We start from the raw sequence: 16397 nt of genomic DNA on the forward strand, positions 1-16397 counted from the left end.
CAAGTATGGGGGCTTGCTACTGAATCCTCCTCACCACCACCACCCCCCCCCCCCCCCCCAACGCCTCCCCTCAACACACCCACCTGCCCACCCCAAAAGTCCATTAGCGGGCATAACAGACTTACATTTTCAGTTCCAATATCTTTTGCACTATTTCAGTTCACACCATCAAAATTGCATTGATCTGTGGGTGGAACTTCACTGATTGCAGTTTGAACTAATTCTTAATACCCTGTATTCAAGTTGGTGTCTTTGTAGACTATATTTCTTCTGCTTCTTCATAGAGAAGATTTATAGGGTGGAGTCTGTATGCTACGCTAACTGATGCGTTAAACGCTCATGTAAACTTGGTAAATCATGTCCCAGGGTTGATGACTAGATATTACAAACAAACATATGAATTAGCACCAAGATGCGCCACTTGGCCCTTCAAGCCTGCTCCGCCATCCAATAAAAGCATGGCTGATCTGATTGTAACCTCAACTCCACATTCCCACCTATCCCCGATAACCTTTCACCCCCTTGCTAGATCAAGATCTAGCTCTGCCTTAAAAATATTCAGACCCTGCTTCCATAGTCTTCTAAGAGATTACCAAAGACTCACGACCCTCAGGGGAAAAAAAGTTCTCACCTTTGTCTTAAATGGGCGACCCCTTATTTTTAAACAGTGATCCCTGGTTCTAGATTCTCCCACAAGAGGAAACATCTGTTCCACATCCACCCATATTCGAGTTGTAACCCGTGTGAATCAAAGAATTAAATATACAGAAAGAAGAGGCAGATGTGAAAAAAAGCAATACACGTGAGCCAATTCAATGCCAAAGATTTGAACAATCAGCACCCAAAAGTTTTTGCCAAAGACACAGCTGAGATAAATTGCAGTGTTCAATCTCTCCTAGATTTTAGGTGTACAATTACTCAATGGCTATTAAGTGCAGAATGGGCGCCATATTAAAAGCATGATTCTTACCACCTTCCTTTCTGCATCTTTGGGATCATCCACAAAGGAGAGGATGAAGTCAATTCTTCTCACCCCATCACAGAAGAAAACAGAGTCTTTGCTGTGGATGCGTTTGTCAATCTGAGGAAAAAGCAGAAGATGAACCATGAAAAACTGGCCAGTGATTCTGGTCCAGACTCCTGTTCTTTTAAAAATGTGAAAGTCGGAGCTATAACAGAGTAAAACAGGCCAATTATCCAATACACAGCAGGCAACAGTTTAGTTACAAAAGACAAATAACCAAGACACAGCCACAACTCATAGACCATGCACACTTATGCAACTAAAGCAGAGGTTTGCAGGAATCTGCGACAGAAGAATGGTTGTGGTTCTGTTAAAGCTTATTCTGGGCACAAAACTAGGCTATACATTCATTTGTAATTTGCAATCACTGAACGTAACCCCGTGCTTGTAATACAATGTAGCTATTCTTGCCCAACCAAACCACGCCAACACTCTATTCTTCATTGCCTGGTGTTTTTCTCAGAAAGAGGTTGAAAGACCATCCTGATGGCATTTCTTTTCAGATTTTTTTTTTTGTTCCTTGATGTTCTGTCGTTGGCCTAAATCACAAAAATAGTCGACTGAGTAACAACCTAAACTGATGCAAGGTTAGAATTAGAAAACAACAATTAAAAACTACTGCATTGTTGTAAAAGCCCAACCCAATAGATCTACTATTGTTCTTTAGGGAAGGGAACCTGCCTAAACTAATGACTACAGGGGAGCAACTCTAATCACCACAATATCTTAATATCTTCCTCCCCCAGTTCAACGGATCCTTTCACCTGCCTCCAATATGCCCCCTCCACCTGGACCCCTCCCTCTGGATTCTTACCTTCTCTTGATCTTTTCATTGAGAACTGGCGGCGTGACATCAGTCGTCTCAATTTCTCTGCTCCTCTCACCCATTCTAATCTGTCTCTTTCTGAACTTGCCACACTCCATTCTCTCAGGTCCAACCCTGACATTGTCATCAAACCTGCTGACAAGGGTGGTGCTGTTGTTGTCTGGCATACTGACCTCTACCTCGCAGAGGCTGAGTGCCAACTTGCAGACACTTCCTCCTACCTCCCCCTGTACCATGACCCCACCACTGAAGACCAAGCCATTGTTTTCAGGACTGTCACTGACCTCATCTCCTCTGAAGATCTTCCCTCCACAGCTTCCAACCTCATAGTCTCCCAACCTCGGACGGCCCGCTTCTATCTCCTATCGAAAATCCACAAACAGGACTGTCCCAGCAGACCGATTGTGTCAGCCTGTTCCTACCCCAATGAACTCATTTCTTGCTACCTTGACTCCATTTCTTCTCCCCTTGTCCAGTGTCTTCCCATCTACATCCGTGATTCCGCTGATGCCCTACATCATATCAACAATTTCCAGTTCCCAACCGCCTCCTCTTCGTCCAATTGGATGGACATCCAATCCCTCTACACCTCCATCCCCCAACCGGGATGGTCTGAGGGCTCTCCACTTCTTCCTTGACCAGAGGCCTGAACAATCCCCATCCACCACCACTCTTCACTGTCTGGCTGAACTTCTCTCACTGAACAATTTCTCCTTAAACTCGTCTCACTTCCTCCAAATAAAAGGTGTGGCCATGGATACCTGCATGGGCCCCAATTATGCCTGTCTCTTTATGGGGTATGTGGAACATTCCTTGTTCCAGTCCTACTCAGGCCCCTTCCCAAAACTCTTTCTCCGGTACATTAATGACTGCTTCGATGCCGCTTCATGCTCTCGTCTGGACCTGGAGGGAGTGCACAACCTTCCCAACAACAACTCAGCCGCCCAACCTATCAGAGTCTGCAGATGGTGCATTCGACTTAATCCATCTCAGGATCCATCAAACCGGAGTGGAAGTTGCCAGTAAGGTTCCCCAACAGCAAAACAATGCATCACTAGATAGCTATTTTTCAGCATTGCTGGAACTATGGTCCATCATTCTACCCCTGCTTATTAAATAACAGTTTTATGTTGATGAAATTATGCAGGCCCCTCACATGTAGAATTGAATATAATCCACCACACAGAAACAGGCCAGTTGACCTAACTCAATTTTCCTGATATTAACACTCCACACAAACCTCACCCTTTTCTAATTATCTTTTCCCACCATAATGTACTTCTTCCTGTTTGCATCAAGTCTCCTCTTAAAAGTAGCAACGCTATCCCTTTCAACCATTCCATGCAGTGGTAAGTTCCACATTCTCTGTGGAACATTATACACTTACTGTGTAGGAAATTCCTCCAAAATTTCTTATTTGATCTTGTTGCAGTTATCTTACATTCATGCTATCTTGTTCTGGCCTCACCCATAAGCAGAAAGTATCTTTCCACATCAGGCCTACTGAACCACTTCATAACTTTAAAAGTTCTTGATCAGGTCTCCTCTTCTTTTCACAGAAAACAGCCCCAGCCTGCTTACTCTTTCCTGACAGCTAAAGCCTCTCAATTCTGGCAAGATTCTTGTAAATCTACTCCGCACTCTCTCTGGTACTTCAATATTCTTTTTGCATTATGGACACTGGAACTGTGCACAATGGTCCAAGCGTGGACTAACAAAAATTCCATGTAAACAGTATTTCCCTGCTTTTGTATTCTATCTTTTAGAATAGGTCAATTACATGTGAATCAATTCTGCTGTTTTAAGACAGCAAAGAAAGCATCAGCCACACATGACCAATGCTTATTATTCCCAGTTACTCACTCAATAGGAATCTTAACCCGGTTGAGCCTAGATTCAAGATGACTATTTCTTGGCAAAGTGGATTTTTTGCATTCTACTGTATGCATCACATAATGTTATTTTACAAAATAAATTAAACTGCCTGTCTAGACTGATCAGTCATGTGTATTATATATACACACATGAATAAATGTGCTTTGCAGGAACCTTCAGCCACACACCATTCTGACTTGGAACTGTACCGACATTCCTACGCCATGTCATTCAGCTGTGTCCAGGCATGCACATTAGTCAGGTATAGTTTATCTCTTTATCCAGATCCTAATCACAGCTAACGGGGTTGTATAAGAAGTCCTCAAAGCTAAACCACCTGTCAGAGCACTCCTGTTTCGGGTACAAAACCATTGCTTTTCTCTTCACACTTTTATTCGGAGAAACGTTATGATCTGGACATTACCGAGAGCAGTGGTGCTACAAGTCTCCCACGTCTCTGGAAACAGCCTCACATCAAGTTTAATTTGCACCAAGTGTAAGCATAACCTCGGTTTAATAGATTACGGATAAGGGCCTGTATTCACATTAGACTGCATAAGACATTCAGGTCACATGGAACTAATAGAGATATATATATGTAATCAACTACACATCATCTATCACAGGCACTTATTCTGTCTGCAGTTTATACTACCTAAAGGATGCATTACAACAACTCAGCAACGTTTCTTTGTTAGCCCCTCTAAAACCAGTGATCTTCACACCTAATAGAATAATGGCAGCAGGTGCACGGGAAAACCATCATCTCCAAGTTCCCCTTCCAAGTCACACCATCCTGCCTTGGATATGTATTACCCTTATTTCACTGACACTGAACCAAATTCCTTGGACTCCCTGCCTAACGGCAGAATGGGAATACCTTCATCACATGGACTGCAATAGTTCAAGAAAGAGACTCACCATCACTTTCTCAAGGGCAACTAGGGATGGACAATAAATGCTGGCATATCAGAGAATAAATTTTAAAAAAGATGACACCCTATTTTGGTGCCAAAGATTCCTGAAGCTGGTAGGTCTTTTCATTACACATATGTCATAGCTGAGAATTAGCTGGTAAAAGGAAAAACTTGCATTTATATATATATATATATATATATATATATATATACATACATACAAAACACCTGTCACAATTTCAGGACTTCCCAAAGCTCTGGCTGCACAAGTACTTACCCAGACCTGCTGAGTTTTTCCAGGTAATTCTGTTTTTGTTTTGGATTTCCAGCATCCGCAGTTTTTTTGTTTTAACTTATTGAAATGTCAGATCTACTGTAATGTAGGAAATGCAGCAGCCAAGTTACACTAACCAAAACTCATACAGACATCAGTCAGATTATAAAGAAATAATCCAGTCTTGATTGTGCTGCTGGAGGGATACATACTTGTTCACCTGCTCTTCTTCATTTAGAGCTGTGGAACTTTTACATCCACTCGAGAAGGTAGACAGGGCTGGGTTTAACGTCTCATCTGAAGTATCAGCCTACATTTTGTGTTCAAGACTCTGGAGCAGAGCCCAAACCCTCAATCTTGTGTCAGAGGCAAAAGTCCTACCACTGACTCACAGAGAAATGAACTATTCAATTAACTTAATTACGCCTGCACTCGATTTAACAACAAATACCTCAACCTGTCGACCACCTCAAGCACTTCAGAACTAGCAGGTGCGAGTGTTGTGTTCAACAGTTGTTTATATTCAAAGAACTTGTCTTGATTTGTGCTGATTTATCTTGGCTTGGGCCTATACTTACTGAGCTGCTGCCAATGCAGCTGCTATCTGTGGCCCGGAGGAAATGGGAATTTGCCTGGAAACAGGACGGTACCATGGAAACAATGAGTCAGCAAACACACACAGACACATCACAGATATTCCACAGAGCAGAACTGCCAACACAACACTCACTCACTCAATCACTCACTCTAATTTGAACTTTTAGGAAATGCTCTTACAGTGACTAATCTACATGCTGACAGCACTATAAACCATCTTATTCATACAAACCCACACTAAGAATTTAAACTCCAATATCTTTTTAAAAAGTGCAGTTTTAAAAAAGGCTCCTACTTTCGTAAATTTATGTTTCAAATTTTTTAAGTTTAAATTAATCTAATGATGCAAGTTGTACTTAGCTGCTCCTGTCTCTTCCTTTCAGTGCAGTAGTAATTGTATGTTATGTGTTCCAAATGCTGTCAAGGGTGAATGGCTACAGCTCCTTTAATCTCCCATTGTTAAAAATAATGACCTGGGAATATGGTCAGTAACATAGTTCTATTATATATTAGAGTATAATTTTTTTTAAACAAGTCTTTTCATTTGGTTGAATCACTATATTACCAATTACAAACTCAAACATCATTACAAACATGGCTTTGTCACCTATCTTTGTTAACCCTTTCATGAGATGTGGACATCATTGGCAAGGCCGGCAAATTGCCCATCCCTTAACTGCCCTTGAACTGAGAGACTTGCTTGGACATTCCTGGGAGCAGGTAAGAGGCAACCACACTGCTGTGGGTGCTTGGAGTCACATGTAGGCCAGGCCAGGTAAGGATGGCAGATTTCCTTCCCTAAAGGACATTAGTAAAACAAGATGGGTTTTTACAACAATTGATGATGGTCGTCAGGGGTCACCATTCCTGAGACTAGCTTTAGATTCCAGATTTACTGATTGAATTTAAGTTCCACTATGCGTCGTGGTGGGATTTGAACCCATGTTTCAGAGAATTAGCCAGGGCCTCTGTATTACTAGTGACATTACTACTCTGCCATCATTGTCCTTCTAGGCTCAATCATTCCAATCCTATTTTGCTGGTCTCCCACCTTGTATCCTCCATAAACTTGAGCTCATCTAAAACTCTGCTGCACATATCCTAACTCACAATAAGGCCGGGATGTTCCTGCCCCACCTGCTACTGGGATCTTCTGGTCCCACCAAAAGTCAATGGACTTTTGGCTGGCCTGCTGCATCTCCCAAAGCGGGTCACCCCATGGAAAGGCTTGAAAATCCCAGCCTAAGTCCTGTTTACCCATAACTCACCTCTGATCTACATTGATTCAGAGTTTGGGAGCACCTCAATTTTTAAATTCTCATCCGTGTTTTCAGATCCCTCCTTGGTCCAGCCCTCCCCGTCTCTGTAACAACCTCCAACCCCACAACCCCCCAACGCCCTGTACCCACTTCCCAACACCAGACCTCTGCACCCCTTGACCTTTTTGATTTTAATAAATTGCGTGAACATATCCCCAATTTTTTCACGCTGCTAAAGAAAAAATAGTCAAGGATGATGTATTCCATCGGAAAAGGGGAATCCCAATCAAGGATTTTGAATTTGTTTATGTATTGCAAGGAACATATCTTTTTATTTCTGTTGGACTATGGATTAGAATTACAATCACTGAAGGTTGAAAGGCATGTCCACTGGAACAGGATAAGGGATATACACAATGTTGCAGTCCTGGAACAGAGTATGCCATGAAAGACAGGATGGTGCCAGAAAGGTAAAAGCAAAAAACTGCGGATGCTGGAAATCCAAAATAAAAATAAGAATAGCTGGAAAAACTCAGCAGGTCTGGCAGCATCTGCGGAGAGGAACACAGTTAACGTTTTGAGTCTGTTAAAGAGTCATACGGACTCGAGACGTTAACTGTGCTCCTCTCCGCAGATGCTGTCAGACCTGCTGAGTTTTTCCAGGTATTTTTATTTTAGTTTTGGTGCCAGAAAGGATTCTTGGACCAAGGGAGTTGCCTCTCAACAGCATTTTAATTGGCTCCTGACCAAGTGACCAGGTTTTGTGTGAAAAGCAGGGCAGCAGAAAGCTCCTGGTCTGCAAAGAGAAAACATCTAAAATCTCTTTTCCTCATATCTCTATAACCTGCTCTCTCTCTCAGCCCAAGTCTTCAGTACTATTGCCAGGACATTGTCAGGGTCCATAGCCTTTGCAGTATCCAGTGCTTTCAACTGTTTCTTGATATCACGGGGAGTGAATCGAATTGGCTGAAGACAGGTATCTGTGATGCTGGGAGCCTCTGGAGGAAGCCAAGATGGATCATCCACTTCTGGCTGAAGATTGTAGCAAATGCTTTAGCCTTATGTTTTGGTGTGCTGGGCTCCCCTGTCATTGAGGCAACTCCTCCTTCAGTAAGTTGTTTAATTGTCCACCCACATTCATGACTGGATGTGGCAGGACTGCAGAGCTTAGATCTGATCCATTGGTTGTGGGATTACTTAGCTCTGTCTATCACTTGCTGCTTAGGGCTACTTGCTTGCCACACAACATGTGCTATGGCAGCTATGTCCTTTATGACTCAGTCAGCTCAGTCAATAGTGGAGCTACTGAGCTACTCTTAGTGATGGACATTGAAGTTCCCGCCCAGAGTACATTCTACACCCTCAGTGCTTTCTCCAAGTGTTGTTCAACATGGAGGAGCATGATTCATCAGCTGGGGGAGGGCAGTATGTGGTAATTAGCAGGACGTTTCCTTGTCCATGTTTGACCTGATGCCATGAGACTTCATGGGGTCAGGCATCGATGTTGAGGGCTCCCAGGGCAACTCCATCCTGACTGTATGCCACTGTGCCACCAGCACTTCTGCTAGCTCTGTCCTGTCGGTAGGACAGGACATACCCAGGGATGGTGATGGTGGTGCCTGGGACATTATCTGTAATGTATCATTCTGTGAGGATGACTATGTCAGACTGTTGCTTGACTAGTCTGTGAGGCAGCTCTCCCAATTTTGGCACTAGCCCCAGATGTTAGTAAGGAGGACTTTGCAGGGTCGACAGGGCTGAGTTTGCCGTTGTCATTTCCGGTGCCTAGGTCAATGCCAGGTGGTCCATCAGGTTTCATCGAACTGAGTGCTATATAAGTTTAACATAACTTTTCTGCTTCTGAATTCAATTCCTCTAGAAGTGATCCACAGTGGCTTGTTTGAAGTTTATATGGCTTGTATTAAGAGGCAGGAGAGACTTAAGCACAGAATGTAGGCTTTCCCAGTGCAGCATTGAGGTTCCGGTTACTCCTAGGCCAAAATATTCCAATGCTTTCCTGAATAGCCTCTCATCTTCCACCTTCCATAATCTTGAAGTCATCCAAAACACTGCTACCATATTCTAATTTGTATGAAGTCATCAACCATGTACCCTGACTGGCTCTCAGTCCTGCACCAAAACCTCAATTTTAAACACATTCACCTTGGTATTCATATCCTTCTATGGCCTCAACACTCCCTAGCTCTGCAACATCCTCCAGCCCTACAAGAACTCTAGGTTCTTGTGGATTCCCTACTTCTTTTTCTCCAAAATTCAGGGCCATGCCTTCAGTCATCTGGGTTTTAAACTCTGGAATTCACTCCTCAAACCTCAAATGTCCCTTGTTGGGCCCAGAGGAGCACATCTGCGTAACAAGTTTGTTTCTTTTTCCCCCGAACACTTACTTATTTGAGCCTTATCTGGCTCAGCTCCTCTTCCTGGTAGATTCAATCAGCAGGAACATGACAATGACTTTTCTGCTTAGATCACCAGTTAACATAGCAGCACGAGCCCAAGGGTATAACCAGACTGAGATCTGAGCAAAATACTGCGGATGCCTGAAACCCGAAATAAAATCTGAAAATGCTGGAAGTACCCAACAAATTGACAGTATCTGCGAAGAGAGAAAGAGTTAATGCTTCAGCTCTTTCCTCAAACCTATGTAGTTGGCTTTGTTTAAGTTTAAGATTCTTGTTTGTGGTTGGAGTGTATCATTTGCAAACTTAACAGTGATCATAATACAGTTAAATTCCAAATGTCCCAGAGGAGCTTTTACTATGACATTACTAATTAGCTTTGCTGGCTTGTGCTAGACAAAACCAGAATTCGACTCTGCATCTTCACAGGCACAAGTGAATGAATCATACATTTCCCAGCATTGAAATCTGAATTCAAAGTGAGCTTATATTCAGTGTGAAATATTGTTGTGTGGAAGTGATTCAATAATTGTCACCATCTATTTTTTGTTTGCCCCTCATCATGGAGGTAATGTAGAACAGCAAAGCATTTTTGAACAAATGGGCTCAATAGGTATTAAAAATATATTCTTGGGCATTCCAACAATAAACAAACTTTTTATACAAAGGCGCCAACAGGGACAATAATGTAAGACATGTAGTTAAAGTGACCTTATATAACATTTCTGGTTGTTAAATTTAATAAGGACCTTCTGAAGCTGCATTGGTATATGTGGTTGACAAACTGGCATGATGCCAGATTAAACTAGCAGTTTTGCACTGTTTTACTTTCATTCCTTTTCATGAAAGAATTTACTTTGTTGGTTTAGTGGTAACGGGCAGAATCATCCCAGATTTGCACTAAGTGCGGTAGCCCACCGGCTGCAATGGCGGCTTTTCATGCTGTATCGTCCCAAACCCATTGCATTAATTATGCATTTGCGGAAAAAACGCCATTTCGATGGCGGACAGGCTCTCATTTGCCAGTCACACCATCCTTTCGCCGCTTCATCATGTTGGGCGCCATATTTAAAGTCCAGATGCGCACACACCTCTCACTGCTTCCAGCCCATGACTGCTGCATGGAAGACATGGTCCTGAAAGGCAAGAAGACTGCAGACCCAAGTTTAGTGACGCATCCCTCGAGCGCCTTTTGAACGCCGTGGAGGCCCGCCATGATGTCCTCTATCCCCACTCTGGCCGCAGGATGGGCAGATGCATCACCAATCCACAATGGGAGGCGATGGCAGCAGTGGTCAGTGCCAATTCCCTGCAAAAGAGGACAGCCACCCAGTGCCACTACAGGATGAATGGCCTCATCCATTCTGCCAGGGTAACTCTCTCTTCTCATCACTCTCAACTCTCACACCCACAAACCCATCACACATCCACAGGGATTTCACGCCTCAAGGGACAACACCACTAACTCTCACACGCACTCTCACATCTCCATCAGACTCATACCAGCTCAAGCTTGAGACCTCATCCCGTCCATGGCTCTGCTCATCACACAAACATTCCACACAGTGCCATGTGTCCTGCTCACACTCTCTCCACCTGTTTCCATGCAAGAGAAGCCTATTCACATTAGCAGGGAGTGGCCCACATTAGGCCCCTCACTCACTTTGAGGAGTGTGCCATTGCACTGTCTGGTGAGGACGTGGACCCTGCCTGCAGCAACGGTGAGGTCAGAGGCAACACCCACCTGAGGACCCTGCTCCACATCATCCCTCTCTCTACACAACTCTGAGTGCTCCCTCTCCTGCGTTTGACTCTGCTGCCAAGCACTAATTATCTCTACTTTGGTTCACAGGTGGCTCTGCCAAGCAACCAATGCCCTCAGCCAGCCAGTCCCTCAGCTCCATTCACACCCTCACCTCTAGTTAAGAGGACTCCTCCACCATTGAAGGGCTGGAAAATAAACAGCCTGGAAGACCCGTCACAGCGCTTACCCACACCTTCCATCAGCGCAGAGACACTTTGGTGGGACCTAGACCCAGAGAATGCTCAGGTTCACAATCCGGTGGTCACCGCATGGACAGGTGTCCGCAGCAGGAGCGGCCAGGTTCAGCCAAGCTCCACAGCACTCAGCGGACTGCTAGGGAAGAGGCATCTGTGGGATCCGAGTCAGATGACGAACCTTTGGATTAGGCCTTCCAACTCAGCCTGGGCAGTCAGCAGAAGGCAGGGGAACATCACGCAAAGCTGTTAGAAGGCCAGTGGTTCGTGAGTCAGAGGAGAGCGTCCACCTGCTCTCTGATGAAGTGCTGCCCACATGTGCATGCATGGAGTTCTCTTCGGGAGGATGACAGATGCCATGGAGACCCTGGTCCAGCAGAATGCGGATTTGCGCTCCATCATGGGAAGCGTGGATGAATTCCTGCAGCGGCATTGCAAGACGGAAACCTTGACGCCTCTCCAGGTGCTCCTTCCCCTCAATGAGTCAGGCCGGGGCCCTCGGGCACCCAAAGGGAGGAGGAGGGGCAGCTGGACATGCCTGAGTCATCCACTGAGAAATCTCACAGGCTGTCCTCTCCCTCCGAGTCCCTTTTGCCTGTGACCCCCTCAACCTTGTCCTCTGTCACTGCAGAGAGAACACAGCTGGCCCACAAGTAATCCAGAGGGAGAAGTGTGAGTGGGGCAGGGCCTATTGGTGCCTCATGCCAGCACTCTCCCACGCATGCAGATCCTTCATGTATCACACTCATCTCAATGTCCTGAGCAGTTTCAATGCTGCCTGCTGGGGTTCACTTTTAGATGTCCAGCTGAGCTGACCTGCATCTCCGCCCATCCACTGATCATACTGCCATGCAGCACCTGACCTCGTCCACTACGATTCTCATTTCTCTTTCGATTTAGACAGCAAGGTGCTAATTAGGTTTTATTTTCACTCCCCTGTCCTTTACTATCCCCCAGTCACCCAATTCCTATCCCCCATCACTGTTGACCCCCACCCTGACATCACCTTTCACCTCCCCTCTGTGACCCGCCAGCCACAACCCTCTTTCTCCCTCCCCTCTCCACACTCCTTCCTCCCCCTGGCCTCCCTCCCTTCTCCACACTACTTCCATTACACCTTCCCACCTCCCCCCTTACACCTACCTCAACAGTTGCCACCTTCTCCCCCATTAACCCTCCTCCCCGCGTACTCCCTACTCCCCTCCCAACCTCCCCCCCAACACCTTCATTTCCCACTCACTACCTCATCCCCCCCCCCAACACCTTCATTTCCCCCTCCCTACCTCAACCCCCTGACACCTCTTCCTCTCCCAGTCGATCCTAGGTCTTCCTCTCCCCACCCCACGTGACCATCATCCATTGTGAGTATCAATGGTAACTTTCCAACTTCTGTGCATTGCTTCGCTGCAGAGCCATGTCCATGAGAATCCACCCAGCAGGCCATGGGCATTACTCCAGGATTCCGTTATCGTTAGGCTCCAGCATCTTCTGCTCCTCAGATGTCCACAATGAGCAAGACCCTGGCGGAAAGACCCGAAATCTGCTGTAAATGGCTGCACTGCTTTTCAGAAGCGCTCTCTCACTGTAAATGGCCACACTGCTTTTCACAAGCTCTCTCTTGCTGTAAATGGCCACACTGCTTTTCACAAGCTCTCTCTCACTGTAAATGGCCACACTGCTTTTCAAAAGCTCTCTCTCACTGTAAATGGCCACACTGCTTTTCACAAGCTCTCTCTCGCTGTAAATGGCCACACTGCTTTTCACAAGCACTCTCTCACTGTAAATGGCCACACTGCTTTTCACAAGTGCTCTCTCGCTGTAAATGGCCACACTGCTTTTCACAAGCGCTCTCTTGCTGTAAATGGCCACACTGCTTTTCACAAGCTCTCTCTCACTGTAAATGGCCACACTGCTTTTCACAAGTGCTTTCTCACTGTAAATGGCCACACTGCTTTTCACAAGCTCTCTCTCGCTGTAAATGGCCACACTGCTTTTCACAAGCGCTTTCTCACTGTAAATGGCCGCACTGCTTTTCACAAGCGCTTTCTCACTGTAAATGGCCACACTGCTTTTCACAAGCGCTCTCTTGCTGTAAATGGCCACACTGCTTTTCACAAGCTCTCTCTCGCTGTAAATGGCCACACTGCTTTTCACAAGCTCTCTCGCTGTAAATGGCCACACTGCTTTTCACAAGCGCTCTCTCGCTGTAAATGGCCACACTGCTTTTCACAAGCTCTCTTGCTGTAAATGGCCACACTGCTTTTCACAAGCGCTTTCTCACTGTAAATGGCCGCACTGCTTTTCACAAGCGCTTTCTCAATGTAAATGACTGCACTGCTTTTCACAAGCGCTTTCTCACTGTAAGTGGCCACACTGCTTTTCACAAGCGCTTTCTCACTGTAAATGGCCGCACTGCTTTTCACAAGCACTCTCTCGCTGTAAATGGCCACACTGCTTTTCACAAGCGCTTTCTCACTGTAAATGGCCACACTGCTTTTCATAAGCTCTCTCTTGCTGTAAATGGCCACACTGCTTTTCACAAGCTCTCTCTCACTGTAAATGGCCACACTGCTTTTCACAAGCTCTCTCTCACTGTAAATGGCCACACTGCTTTTCACAAGCTCTCTCTCGCTGTAAATGGCCACACTGCTTTTCACAAGCACTCTCTCACTGTAAATGGCCACACTGCTTTTCACAAGTGCTCTCTCACTGTAAATGGCCGCACTGCTTTTCACAAGCGCTCTCTTGCTGTAAATGGCCACACTGCTTTTCACAAGTGCTCTCTCGCTGTAAATGGCCACACTGCTTTTCACAAGCGCTCTCTTGCTGTAAATGGCCACACTGCTTTTCACAAGCTCTCTCTCACTGTAAATGGCCACACTGCTTTTCACAAGTGCTTTCTCACTGTAAATGGCCACACTGCTTTTCACAAGCTCTCTCTCGCTGTAAATGGCCACACTGCTTTTCACAAGCGCTTTCTCACTGTAAATGGCCGCACTGCTTTTCACAAGCGCTTTCTCACTGTAAATGGCCACACTGCTTTTCACAAGCGCTCTCTTGCTGTAAATGGCCACACTGCTTTTCACAAGCTCTCTCTCACTGTAAATGGCCACACTGCTTTTCACAAGCTCTCTCGCTGTAAATGGCCACACTGCTTTTCACAAGCGCTCTCTCGCTGTAAATGGCCACACTGCTTTTCACAAGCGCTCTCTCACTGTAAATGGCCACACTGCTTTTCACAAGTGCTCTCTCACTGTAAATGGTCACACTGCTTTTCACAAGCGCTCTCTTGCTATAAATGGCCACACTGCTTTTCACAAGTGCTCTCTCGCTGTAAATGGCCACACTGCTTTTCACAAGCACTCTCTTGCTGTATATGGCCACACTGCTTTTCACAAGCTCTCTCTCACTGTAAATGGCCACACTGCTTTTCACAAGCGCTTTCTCACTGTAAGTGGCCACACTGCTTTTCACAAGCACTCTCTTGCTGTAAATGGCCACACTGCTTTTCACAAGCGCTTTCTCACTGTAAATGGCCACACTGCTTTTCACAAGCGCTTTTTCACTGTAAATGGCCACACTGCTTTTCACAAGCGCTCTCTCGCTGTAAATGGTCACACTGCTTTTCACAAGTGCTCTCTTGCTGTAAATGGCCACAATGCTTTTCACAAGCGCTTTCTCACTGTAAATGGCTGCACTGCTTTTCACAAGCGCTCTCTTGCTGTAATTGGCCACAATGCTTTTCACAAGCGCGCTCTCGCTGTAAATGGCCACACTGCTTTTCACAAGCGCTTTCTCACTGTAAATGGCCACACTGCTTTTCACAAGCGTATTCTCATTGTAAATGGTCACACTGCTTTTCACAAGCGCTCTCTCGCTGTAAATGACCGCACTGCTTTTCACAAGCGCTTTCTCACTGTAAATGGCCACACTGCTTTTCACAAGCGCTCCCTCGATGTAAATGGCAACACTGCTTTTCACAAGCGCTTTCTCACTGTAAATGGCCGCACTGCTTTTCACAAGCGCTTTCTCACTGTAAATGACCGCACTGCTTTTCACAAGCGCTCTCTTGCTGTAAATGGCCACACTGCTTTTCACAAGCGCTTTCTCACTGTAAATGGCTGCACTGCTTTTCACAAGCGCTTTCTCACTGTAAATGACCGCACTGCTTTTCACAAGCACTCTCCCACTGTAAATGGCCACACTGCTTTTCACAAGCGCTTTCTCACTGTAAATGGCCACACTGCTTTTCACAAGCGCTTTCTCACTGTAAATGACCACACTGCTTTTCACAAGCTCTCTCGCTGTAAATGACCGCACTGCTTTTCACAAGCTCTCTCGCTGTACATGACCACACTGCTTTTCACAAGCGCTCTCTCGCTGTAAATGACCACACTGCTTTTCACAAGCTCTCTCGCTGTAAATGACCGCACTGCTTTTCACAAGCGCTCTCTCGCTGTAAATGGCCACACTGCTTTTCACAAGCTCTCTCGCTGTAAATGACCGCATGTTTTTCACAAGCGCTCTCTCACTGTAAATGACCGCACTACTTTTCACAAGCACTCTCTCGCTGTAAATGACCGCACTGCTTTTCACAAGCGCTATCATCACTGTAAGTGGCCACACTGCTTTTCACAAGCTCTCTCTCGTTGTAAATGGCTGCACTGCTTTTCACAAGCTCTCTCTCACTGTAAATGGCCACACTGCTTTTCACAAGCGCTCTCTTGCTGTAAATGGTCACACTGCTTTTCACAAGCTCCCTCTCGCTGTAAATGGCCACACTGCTTTTCACAAGCTCTCTCTCGCTGTAAATGGTCACACTGCTTTTCACAAGCGCTCTCTCGCTGTAAATGGCCACACTGCTTTTCACAAGCGCTTTCTCACTGTAAATGGCCGCACTGCTTTTCACAAGTGCTCTCTTGCTGTAAATGCTCTCACTGCTTTTCACAAGCGCTTTCTCACTGTAAATGGTCACACTGCTTTTCACAAGCTCTCTCTCGCTGTAAATGGCCACACTGCTTTTCACAAGCACTCTCTCGCTGTAAATGACCGCACTGCTTTTCACAAGCGCTCTCATCACTGTAAGTGGCCACACTGCTTTTCACAAGCGCTTTCTCACTGTAAATGGCCACACTGCTTTTCACAAGCGCTTTCTCACTGTAAATGACCACACTGCTTTTCACAAGCTCTCTCGCTGTAAATGACCGCAC

At 45.6% G+C, this 16397-nt stretch overlaps 1 protein-coding gene across 1 annotated transcript in view; it reads right to left on the minus strand.

The window, feature by feature from the left end:
* ano5a (anoctamin 5a) overlaps positions 1–16397 on the minus strand; it is a 266097-nt gene that overhangs the window by 78855 nt on the left and 170845 nt on the right. The window contains exon 3 of the mRNA XM_041198339.1: positions 971–1081. Coding sequence (XP_041054273.1) covers positions 971–1081 — 111 coding nt within the window. The remainder of the gene's footprint in view (positions 1–970; positions 1082–16397) is intronic.

This window comes from Carcharodon carcharias, chromosome 10 (genome assembly GCF_017639515.1).
Source record: "Carcharodon carcharias isolate sCarCar2 chromosome 10, sCarCar2.pri, whole genome shotgun sequence".
NCBI lineage: Eukaryota > Metazoa > Chordata > Chondrichthyes > Lamniformes > Lamnidae > Carcharodon > Carcharodon carcharias.